At 38.0% G+C, this 12,089-nt stretch overlaps 1 protein-coding gene across 2 annotated transcripts in view; it reads left to right on the top strand.

Moving 5' to 3' along the window:
* The window catches only part of AIFM1 (apoptosis inducing factor mitochondria associated 1), a 30,789-nt gene that overhangs the window by 2,928 nt on the left and 15,772 nt on the right, over positions 1 to 12,089 (top strand). Inside the window, exons 2-5 of one of the 2 annotated variants that reach the window (XM_061407912.1) lie at positions 5,332 to 5,462; positions 10,068 to 10,167; positions 11,400 to 11,524; positions 11,652 to 11,782. In XM_061407912.1, the coding sequence (XP_061263896.1) occupies positions 5,332 to 5,462; positions 10,068 to 10,167; positions 11,400 to 11,524; positions 11,652 to 11,782 (487 nt within the window). Of the gene's footprint in view, positions 1 to 4,000; positions 4,144 to 5,331; positions 5,463 to 10,067; positions 10,168 to 11,399; positions 11,525 to 11,651; positions 11,783 to 12,089 lie in introns of both variants that reach the window. The other variant, XM_061407910.1, reaches the window with a different exon arrangement.

The raw sequence follows: 12,089 nt of genomic DNA, 5'->3' as shown, positions 1-12,089 counted from the left end.
AAGGCCAACCCCAACTGTACCAAATGATAATCTTTGGAAGAGAGCCGTGGGAATTTATATTTAACAAGGCTGCTGATGTAATTCGAATGATCAGACAAGTTTGGAAGCTGCTATTCTGAATGAATAATGACTCCCTTCTGTTCCACTGACCTAAGGATTAAAAAGCCAAACTGAGCAACCTTGAATCTCTTGTGATTTGTGTCAAGCCCATTTTTCTGATATTCAGAATAGTTATAGCCATTCTCCCCTCCTAAACTATACACTACCCGAGGACAGGAATTGTGTCACATTTAGTTTTGTGTCCTCAGCATTTTGTACAGTCTGGTACATGGTAAATCCTCAGTGACTGAACCCTAGTACTGTGAAGGACTTAACTTTGGAGAATAGAGTTAGATTTTTTGTGTGTCATCAAAATCATTTTTCTTCTGGTGCCGTTCTTCGGAGTGTTTCACACAAGAGGCATTTAGCTGCAATGGACAGATCACCTAGGCTTGTCCGATCCTGTGTTTTAGACATGTCAGAAGAGTAAGTTTGATGTTCAGAAAACAAGATTCAAGACAATATTAGACCTCCTAACCACTTGAAATTTCTGGGTGCCTCAATTGTATGGATGTATTTGTGGAAAAGGGCTTCTGGGTGTATGGAAAAATAGGAGATTATGAAATCTACAGCAGTGAATTTGTTGATTTAGGTACTATTCTAATGCTAGCCTGTGGTATTCAAAACTTCTTTGCAAAAATTTCTTCAAAATGTTCAGTCCTTATCAGTAGAACTGGGGTGAGTTTCTATTTATCTTATTCATTAATTCATGAAATATTTATTGAGCAAACTCCTACAGGAATTGAATCTTTCCATGATATAATGAATATAGACAATAATATTGTATTATAGTATCAGACTTGCTAAGAAACTAGATCTTAATTATTCCAACAACTACAAAGAAATGATAATTATATGACATGGTAGAGGTTCTAATTACCACAAAAATGGCAATCATAGTATTATGTATAAATGATCAGTTTAAAAAAATCGTAAGTGTGAGGAAGAAAGCTCTACTTTGGTACATGTGGTCTGACTGCAGAAAATCTAAAATAAGTAGATTGGTGCAATGAGAAGTCAAGGAGTAAGGGGGCTTTCCCACATTAGTAAGACAGGTGAAAAGGCATGTTTCAGTCTTTATATAAGATTTCCTAAAATTCTGAGGCTGTGGTAGGAAAGGTGTGGGAATAATTTTATAGGTAAAAGAAAACTGGAGGGAAATATGAATATCCATACCATATTATCACCTTTTACAAAATTAAAGTCACTAGATATATAAAAAGTTGGTTTGTTAATGACTGTATTGTGTTATATTTCTTTTCAAGGAATAGTGTAAATGTAAACCCATTTCCTTTTTTAAAAGTCAATTTGCTTTTAAATGTCTTTTTTTTTTCAAATTGAGGCAAAAACTGCTGAACTTAAATTATTATATTAAAACAAAGTTGTTATGGTTTTTAGATTTAGGATCTTCTAGAGGAATAAGTGGAATTTTAAAAACATTTATTTTTGGTTAAAAAAAAACTTGGGATGGAGGTAAGAGACAACTAAATTCATTGTACTATATCTAACCATGTGGAACTTTTTCTACCCAGTTTCATTTTCTAAGCTCTGAGATTTGTCAGTTTCTATTTCTGATGCTTCATCATTTTTATGGACTTCTGAAAATCAAAAGCTTGCCCAGATTGAGATAAGCTTCTCAACTCTTGCCCGTGTTTTTATTTTCATGATTTGTTGTTGTTCCCAAATATAAGCCATTTTATTTCATTCAGTGATGAAAGATTCTAAAACAGGTAAGAAATAAAAACAGTAGAGAAAAATACATTTCCAGTTCTAAGAATATAGATCCATAGTTTCTTATCTATAATTTAGCAGAGAAAATAGGACTAAAAAAATCAAGTTTTTGGAACCTGAACTGGAGAGAAGTTAACTTAGAATCTTTTGTTTATTCTCTTCATTGTGATCGGTCATAGAAACATTAATGCGTGTGACTGGGTTGCTGCCCCTTATTGTGCTGGGTGTTACTTACTATATGGTATATGTAATATATACTTAGCACCTAATAATTCTAAGTTCTGGGATGCCCGTGTTCCCAAGGATTTCAGGTAAGAGAATGCAGCTGCGTTTTGGACATGTTTATACCCCTCTGAGCCCTGTAATTTTGAAAGCTGGGGAAAAGCTCCCTATTTCGAATTTCTGCAAGTACATATGGACCAGCTACCAGCGCTGTTCTGTTTGTCTTTTAAAGCTTGGTCACATCAGAACATAGCTACTTGCCTCTAGACCAGTGATTCTCGAAGTGTAGACTGGCAGCATCAGTATCACCTGGGAACACATTAGAAATGCTATTTCTTGAGCCCTATCCCAGATCCTCCAGCTCAGAGACTCTGGGGTGGGGGTGGTGTAGGTCTGGCCTTCCATGCTTTAATAAACCCTCTGGGGGACTTTGATGCCCACTCAAGTTTTAGAACCACTGCTGTAGATCAGGATTGGCAAACTACAGTCCACAGGCCAAACCCACATGCTTTCCTATGCCCCTTGAGCTAAAATTGGTTTTTACATTTTTGAGATGGCTCAAAAAATTTTTAATAGACAATTTTTTGAAAATTATTTAAAATTCACATTTCAGTGTCCACTAACAAAGTTTTGTTGGGACACAATCACACCCATTCATTTTTATGTTGTGGTTGCTTTGGCACAACATCAGCAGAATTAAGTCGTTACAGCAGAGACTGTGTGGCCTGCAAAGCTGAAAATATTTTCTATCTGGTTCTTTTTTTTTTTTTTCCCCATGTCTTGTTAACTTTGGAGGAGGATCCCATCTATCCAGAGCACCTTGATTACTCCTGTGTCATCACAAAATGCAAAATAAAATCATATCAAACTTTTTACTCAGGAGCTAATTGTTTAATGTGCTGTAAGTTGTTTTCTTTTTATTTTATTTATTTTTTTATTTTTTAAACTTTACATAATTGTATTAGTTTTGCCAAATATCAAAATGAATCCGCCACAGGTATACATGTGTTCCCCATCCTGAACCCTCCTCCCTCCTCCCTCCCCATACCATCCCTCTTTACAGAAAAAATTTGCAAACCCCTGTTCTAGGTCAGTAGTCAACATGAAGACTGTCACAAGCAGGGAAGGTGCTGGGACCGTCTTCCTTCATTTGAAAATGCCAGCATCCTCCTGGAGAAAGAAGTCTATGAAACTCTGACATTTCCATGTGTGAACGCTGTTACGATCCTCAGATTCTTAATAGGCATTCTGAGTTTCTACATCAACATAATCTTTGTATTATTTTGGAGGACTAAGAGCCAAGTAGCCAGTGGATATTTTAAATTTTGTCATTCTAAAAAATAAAATCCAAAATTCTTCAGTTCTTTGGGGGAGATAAATTTACCTAATTTTTTTTTTGGTGGTTTTCTTCTGAGATTTAGCATTTCTGTCTTCCAGGACACATTGCCTTTCACACAAGGCTAAAGTCTTTTCTGGTTAGATTGTGTTGCTGGAGTCTATGTGTGCAAGGTTTGAGCCAGCCATTTAAATTACTCCTTAAGTGATTGTTAGAGTGTCCCAGGTAGCCTGTAGTTAACTTGTTATATCTGTCTATTCAGTCATCTCTCCATGTTTGCTTCATTTACGGTGAAGATGTGAAGAGAGACGTATTTGATGAACTGCCTGGGTTTTTCATTACCTTTTCTGGAAGTGATAAATTCCTCCCTGGACAGCATTAAATTATACTTGTAAAACTCCAACAACTTTAGAGTGTACATTCTGATATCTGTTGTATTTGTGTGTACAGTTTTAAGTTTTTTTTTCCCCTTGGTCATTTAACAGTGAATATGACACAGCCCAATGTGCATTTAAGTCTTTACTTGTGCAATGCATTGACATTTAGTCATAAACATGTATTAACTATTTTATTTTTGTATGTGTGTGTGTCTTAATAAATTGTGTTCCTTAGGCAACTTGTTCCAGCGATGGCATGTTCCTCTAGAACTCCAGATGACAAGACAAATGGCTAGCTCTGGTCCATCAGGGGGCAAAATCGATAATTCTGTATTAGTCCTTATTGTGGGCTTATCAACAATAGGAGCTGGTGCATATGTAAGTAGAAAAGCACCTTGTGTAAAGAAGCTGCCAAACAGCTCCCATTAATAGACTCAGTACTACTCTGCTTTAAGACTTTTACAACTAATTCTCCTTTCTCTTTTTGGAAGAATTTCCAAAGAGCCTTCTTTAGAGTGCCTACTATCTAATAGTCTGTGAGAACCAATTTGAGAATGACTGAAATTTCATCTCTCATTGATGATCTTTGCTCTTTGCACTTGTCTTTTTACTCTTTACTTGAAAGCTTCTGCGTTTCCTTAGATTTGACTAATCTATGGAATTGTATATTTTCTCTTGGATATAATGCACTAACCTATGAATAAGGTCAAAATTCATTGCAGCTCCTTAGCACAATATTTGATTTTGACCCATTTGCCAAATATTGTATTTTTCCTTGGCTTGGGATAATAAACATTTAAAAACAATAATCTTCAGTTCAGCATTCCCTGAAAGAAAAACTTATCCAGGAACCTCATCCAAAGACTAAATTCTAGAAGTAGGTCTAGTATATCTCCAGGTTTAAGATGGAGTTTGTGTGAGGTGAGAAATGTGCTTTAAACTGTTATATAGTATTACCACAATAATATCCCCTTAAATGAACTGTGATCAGCTTAGCTGGTGACAGAGGAATTATTCTGTGGGCATTTTTTTTAACTTGGCAGAGTTTACTGTGACTAAGCAGATCAGTCTAAAGCTGGATCATGTAAGGTTGAGTGAACCAACTTAGATAACACTTAGTAATGCCCTTGATTGAAGGAAGCTGTTTATTTTACTTATTGAGAGCAAATGGTTGAACAACATTACAATTTTAGTTCTTTCTACATTGGTAAGAGGGTGAACTTATCTTTGTTACTGGATCACTGCATTAAAAAAAGGGGGGGACATGAAAATTATTTGACGTCACTTAGATGATCATTCTCTGACCTAACTCCAAATGCACAAACAAAGTAGATAGTTCTTGCCAGCTGTGAGGTGAATCAGAGTAAGAACTAGGTGAGCTCTGTCTGGTGACAGACTTTGAGGATATATACATTCTCCTCCAATCCTGGAACAGCATTTGTTTTTCTTTTTAGCACAGGGTAACCAAAAACACTTCCCTGCCTTTATATTGAATGTTTCTTCATTAATACTTAGTGCTTTTTCTGTTTCCCTTTGTTTCTTTCTTGGCCTTATCTTTACCTACAGTTGTGCAGTGTCATCATCTAGGACCCCCTTCTAGATCACTAGCGTCTACAGGTGCTTCTGGGAAAGATGGCAGCAGCCTAGTATACTTCTTAATTGTAGGAGCAACAGTCACTGGGGCAGGAGTTTATTATGTAAGATACTTACACTCAAATATATTTTGGGGGTAGGGTGGGTGAGACCATGGCACTAATGAAAACTTGATCCATTAGAACATGATGAAACATTCATGGCATGTGCTTTCTAGGTATTTATTAAAGGGACATTGTCAGTCACTAGGGAGTCCTTTATTCTTCAAACTGTTAAAGTCTTACTGGAAATATCTAAAGCCATATATTTAATGATTGCTATAAATCCTTGTCATCAACCCTGTCTTTGAAACTTTTGCCAATTTCATAATTCTTTTTTTATGATGCTAAATTATATTGTGCTTTAGTGCTGCATACCTAACAAGATAGTCTCAAAGAGTAAACACTGAGTAAGCAAGTAAAGATGACTTGAACATCATCCATTTTGAATCATTTTAGGTAAAATATAATTTCTGTGTTTTGTGGGAAACAGCAAATTAACCCTACTTTTATTGTGAAAGGGCATTTTATTGAATGCTTCTGAGGAGGTCCAAAAAGCCATAAAAATTGCAGTGTTCTCCACACTCACCCCCAGCCTCTATTTCAACTAAGTTCATTTGGCAGTGTCCCTTTTGTAATCTGTATGTAATTTGGTCAAACTAGTGGCTGAAGTGGTATAAGCTAATGCATTTGTGTCAACTGCTTTCTTAAATGCCTCTCTCATTATTTAGATACTACCCTCTAAGCCTTTAACTTTTCCATTTCATAGCTCTCTCAACTTTTCCCATCAGTTCCACCCCATTCATTCAGAAATAGATTTTAGGTGTTCATATCTGATATGTTTGTAACATTTGAAACCCATTAAACCTCTGGTTCATGTTGCTGTACCAGAGTTGGATGGCCTCCACAGAGCTGGCCAGGCGAATCTCTTAATGCCAGGCCACAGAACAGGGCCACTCATACTGTTGCTTCCTCTTGTCTTAGAAATGTCTGTGAAGCACAAGTTCCTCTCAAGCCATTCAGTTAAATGCCTCATTGCCCTCTGTGTTTATCCAACACTGGTAATAATAAAGCTGCTGTATTATGGTGGTTTTAGGTTAAATGATAAGCTTTTGTCTACCTACAACTTATCAAACTATTGTGTTTTGTTTTAGATTACATTTTAAATCATTTAAAACATGATCTGAGGTGACTTAGATTTGTCAGTGAGCAGAGGAGCCTGGTGAGCTACATACAGTCCATGGGGTTGCAAAGAGGCAGACACTGCTGAGTGTGCACGCACACACACACACACAGAGCCAAAGTGGCCTTTAGAATATTTAATGAGATTTAGTATTTGAGCCATTGTTCAACTGATAGGACCACATTGCCTCACTCAGAAAATGAACTGTTACCTTTCATATTCGTTTAAGTGGAATAGATGCCATTATATTCATCTGTTTAGAACAGTTGTCTGCTAACGTATTTCAGGATTTTGTAGTTTTTTTTTTTTTTTAACCTGACATGTATTCATGTCACTGACTGGAAATCTGCAAACTGGGGAGACAGAGACCCTTGGGGGAAAAGTTAATTTTTATTTAGTAGGTCTGTAACTTATTTTTATATCAGAACATTTACTTAAAAGCTAAATATATAAATATATGACAAACCTCTTTCTTGTTCTTTCCCCAGTAAACCTCAAGGTATTTCTTGGTCTCCTCTTCCCTGATGTGTGAAGCCAATACGAGGTGTGAGAGGGCCTAGGCTATTATTGGATATCTGTCTCAGTGTGAACATGACCCCAGTTTACTTCTCTGTTCACTCACAGTGATCAGCTTAAAGCCATCTTTTTAGGTAGAAATCCCTTTCTTAAATATTTTTTCAAGGAATGAGTAAATGCTGGACTTGTATATATTGCCAAGATTTAAAATAAAAACTCTTCCTGAAATTAGTGTTACTTGAATTCAGTTTATGAATTTCATGAATTTAGTGGTAAATTCAAGGAATAACCATTATCTTTTAACATACAGCACTTAATTTTCTAATCCATTCATGTTGTATATTAGATGTTTCCAGGCTGATAAATGTCAAGTGCAAATCTGAGAATTCAGGTTCCTTAATGCAGTACATTGCCTAGTGGATTACTCTGTAAGAGAATCATATTATTCTTAAAACATGTTTTTATGCTACTTCCTCTGATTATCCTTACTTTTTCCTCCAATTAATTAATAATGTGGGATTTCAGCTGACATATGGTCACTTAAATTTCTGTCTTGTTGACCCTGTGGGTTACAAAAAGAGCAAAAGTGTTATAATGAAAAAAAGTCATTCTTGCCTACTGCTTTTTAAAATATCTTCAATAAATTCTGATGCTGAATTAAAAAAAGAAAACTAGTCAGTTCTAATGCTGTGTTAAAAAAAAACCTAGCCCTTCAATTTGAAAGGATAGAGAAGATCAGTTCAGTTCAGTTCAGTCGCTCAGTCGTGTCCGACTTTTTGCGACCCCATGAATCGCAGCATGCCAGGCCTCCCTGTCCATCACGAGCTCCCGGAGTTCACTCAGACTCACGTCCATCGAGTCAGTGATGCCATCCAGCCATCTCATCCTCTGTCGTCCCCTTCTCCTCCTGCCCCCAATCCCTCCCAGCATCAGAGTCTTTTCCAATGAGTCAACTCTTGGCATGAGGTGGCCAAAGTATTGGAGTTTCAGCTTTAGCATCATTCCTTCCAAAGAAATCCCAGGGCTGATCGCCTTCAGAATGGACTGGTTGGATCTCCTTGCAGTCCAAGGGACTCTCAAGAGTCTTCTCCAACACCACACTTCAAAAGCATCAATTCTTCGGCGCTCAGCCTTCTTCACAGTCCAACTCTCACATCCATACATGACCACAGGAAAAACCATAGCCTTGACTAGATGGACCTTTGTTGGCAAAGTAATATCTCTGCTTTTTAATATGCTATCTAGGTTGGTCATAACCTTCCTTCCAAGGAGTAAGCATCTTTTAATTTCATGGCTGCAGTCACCATCTGCAGTGATTTTGGAGCCCCCCAAAATAAAGTCTGTCACTGTTTCCACTGTTTCCCCATCTATTTCCCATGAAGTGATGGGACTGGATGCCATGATCTTCATTTTCTGAATGTTGAGCTTTAAGCCAACTTTTTCACTCTCCTCTTTCACTTTCATCAAGAGGCTTTTTAGTTCGTCTTTACTTTCTGCCATTAGGGTGGTGTCATCTGCATATCTGAGGTTATTGATATTTCTCCTGGCAATCTTGATTCAAGCTTGTGTTTCTTCCAGTCCAGAGTTTCTCATGATGTACTCTGCATATAAGTTAAATAAGCAGGGTGATAATATACAGCCTTGACATAACTCCTTTTCCTATTTGGAACCAGTCTGTTGTTCCATGTCCAGTTCTAACTGTTGCTTCCTGACCTGCATACAGATTTCTCAAGAGGCAGGTCAGATGGTCTGGTATTCCCATATCTTTCAGAATTTCCCACAGTTTATTGTGATCCACACAGTCAAAGGTTTTGGTATAGTCAATAAAGCAGAAATAGATGTTTTTCTGGAACTCTCTTGCTTTTTCCATGATCCAGTGGATGTTGGCAATTTGATCTCTGGTTCCTCTGCCTTTTCTAAAACTAGCTTAAACATCAGGAAGTTCACGGTTCACATATTGCTAAAGCCTGGCTTGGAGAATTTTGAGCATTACTTTACTAGCGTGTGAGATGAGTGCAATTGTGCAGTAGTTTGAGCATTCTTTGGCATTGCCTTTCTTTGGGATTGGAATGAAAACTGACCTTTTCCAGTCCTGTGGCCACTGCTGAGTTTTCCAAATTTGCTGGCATATTGAGTGCAGCACTTTCACAGCATCATCTTTCAGGATTTGAAATAGCTCAACTGGAATTCCATCACCTCCACTAGCTTTGTTCGTAGTGATGCTTTCTAAGGCCCACTTGACTTCACATTCCAGGATGACTGGCTCTAGATGAGTGATCACACCATCGTGATTATCTGGGTCGTGAAGATCTTTTTTGTACAGTTCTTCTGTGTATTCTTGCCACCAGATAGTATATTTTAAATACAGTAGTTGTTTAAGTGAGATGTCTGCCCATTAAGTATCTGAGTGTCATTAAAGAACAGGCCTTTGAGGGAAAGATGGGTTGCTCTATGAGACTAGGCTTATTGGTGGTCATGCTTCAGGACGTTATCTAAGTCCTGTGATACTTAGATAACTTGGGACATCTTCCAAGATAACTTATGGCCCAGCTTCCTACCCAGGACCCTATAGGTTGGTTTCACAGCTAGTATCCAGCAGAGTCCAAAACCTCTTTTATAAAGTTTAGCTCTTCCTAGCACTTTATTCTTCCAGTATAAAGTATTTTTCTTTTTTCTTCAGCTGTACCTTCAGAATTAAACATGAGGAAAATTCTTCACATAGAGCCTAAGGAAATCTGAAACTGGAACATTTTCATCTGTTTACCTGTATTCTTTCCACACCAAGTGTGTACACACTAAATATTTTTTTTATTTCTTAAGAAAACATTTTTGCCTTAGTAATTCTAACACAGAAGAACTAACTTCATATAGACAAAAGCTTCTCATTTAATTGAAAGATAATGAATGTTACTTATGATGTGTGCTAGCTAGCTGTATGATGAAATAAATTTTCTCCATGTTTGGGTCTACAGGCCTACAAGACAATAAAAGATGACAAAAAAAGATACAATGAAAGAATTTCAGGGTTAGGGCTGACACCAGAAGAGAAACAGAAAAGAGCCACATCATCTGGTGAGTATGATTTGAGACTCAATATATAAAGGGAAAATTATAGACAATTTGCTATGTTTTGCAGGTATCTTGTGGACATGATGATACTGTGAGATTGTAAACTTCCAGAAACTATGGTATTACAAGTGTTTGACTGTAATTTAGGTTTGAGAATAAACTTAGTGATTAGTGATTGGTTGTTTTTCTTTATATTAAACTCTTAAAAGGCAAGCTTTAAATTAAAAAATGCAAGCTTGGCAAAGATACTTATTGGAAAAGAGATGAAAGCCTTTTTTTCCCCCAGTGAGGATATTCTTTTGGTCTGTTTTGTTCCCCTTGTGAGTCTTTGGAGTTCAGAGTTGTTCAAGATGTGTTTGTTTGCCTAAAGCATGTAGCACTAGCCATCATTTCCATCCCACACTTCTGGCTTGAAAATGAATGAAAATGAATGAAAACATTCTCAGGAATGTTTTAATCCTTTAATAAACCCCACAACTCCAGGTAGGCCATTTCCATCACTTTCCTCCATAACACCTCCTTATTCTTGAACACTGTTTAGTAATCCCCAATTGATCTGCTCAGTTTTCCCCCATTATTACTAATAAAAGGTGAAACTGAACTTGATATTTTCCTGTTGGCCATTAAGAAATTAAATGGGCAGGACAGAAGCCTTCGAATATATACTTTCTAGTATATTTGAGAAATAGCTAAACATTGAAGCAGGCAGTGGCACCCCACTCCAGTGCTCTTGCCTGGAAAGTCCATGGATGGAGGAGCCTGGTGCACTGTAGTCCATGGGGTGGCTAAGAGTCAGACACGACTGAGCAACTTCATTTTCACTTTTCATTTTCATACATTGGAGGAAGAAATGGCAACCCACTCCAGTGTTCTTGCCTGGAGAATCCCAGGGACAGGGGAGCCTGGTGGGCTGCCGTCTGTGGGGTCGCACAGAGTCGGACACGACTGAAGCAACTTAGCAGCAGCAGGTTCTAGTTCTGAGAGGCTTAGTGAGTCAATGACCTTGGCCACATCATTCACCTCTTTTTTTGAGTATTCTTCACTTATCACAGGGATGCTTCCTGTTCCTGTCGTTTCAGAAGATGTGACGTTTGTTAAGATTAATGTACTTGCAGTGTTTTACTAGCTTTTTATATAAAGGATTGAGTCAAGTTCAAGGTGATTTTTTTTTAATAGTGGCAAGGAGTCATCTGAGACTTAAAAAATACTCACCTTGTCTGATCTTCTGCTTATAGCTCTGGAAGGAGAGCCAGAACCCCAAGTGAGGATACCAAGTCATGTTCCGTTCCTGCTCATCGGTGGAGGCACTGCTGCTTTTGCTGCAGCCAGATCCATCCGGGCTCGGGATCCTGGAGCCAGGGTAAGGCACACACTGTCTTGCTTGACATGGAAGGTGTGGTCCACAAGCACTTAGCCAACATGAGCACTTTGACATTTGCCTCTTAAACAACTTGGCTGTGATAAGTATCATTATTTTGTGTCCAAAGGTACTGATTGTATCTGAAGATCCTGAGCTGCCTTACATGAGACCTCCTCTTTCAAAAGAACTGTGGTTTTCAGATGACCCGAATGTCACAAAGACACTACGATTCAAACAATGGAATGGAAAAGAGCGAAGGTGTGTTCACTTATGTAAAATGGGCCCAACCAGCAACTTCAGCTGGTTGTACTGTCTCTTCAGCACAGAGAGTAAGACAGGATTTAGCAGGAACTGCACACAGCACATAAGACAGGTGACTTGGCAGCACTCCGGAGTCCGCTGTAGTACACACTTAGAGCGAGTGTATAGCTTAGAGCGAACATCAGGCTGTAGTGGCAAGAGTCCTGGATTCTGTTAACCAGTGCTACCAATAGCTGAAGTTATAATGTTGGCCTCTGAAGTACTCATGCCCCTGTTCCCAGGACCTTGTATTAGACTTTGAAGA

This window comes from Bos javanicus, chromosome X (assembly GCF_032452875.1).
Source record: "Bos javanicus breed banteng chromosome X, ARS-OSU_banteng_1.0, whole genome shotgun sequence".
In the NCBI taxonomy this organism is placed as follows: Eukaryota; Metazoa; Chordata; class Mammalia; order Artiodactyla; family Bovidae; genus Bos; species Bos javanicus.
Note: the sequence above shows the minus strand (reverse complement) of the source record. Positions and strands in the feature narration are given on the sequence as shown.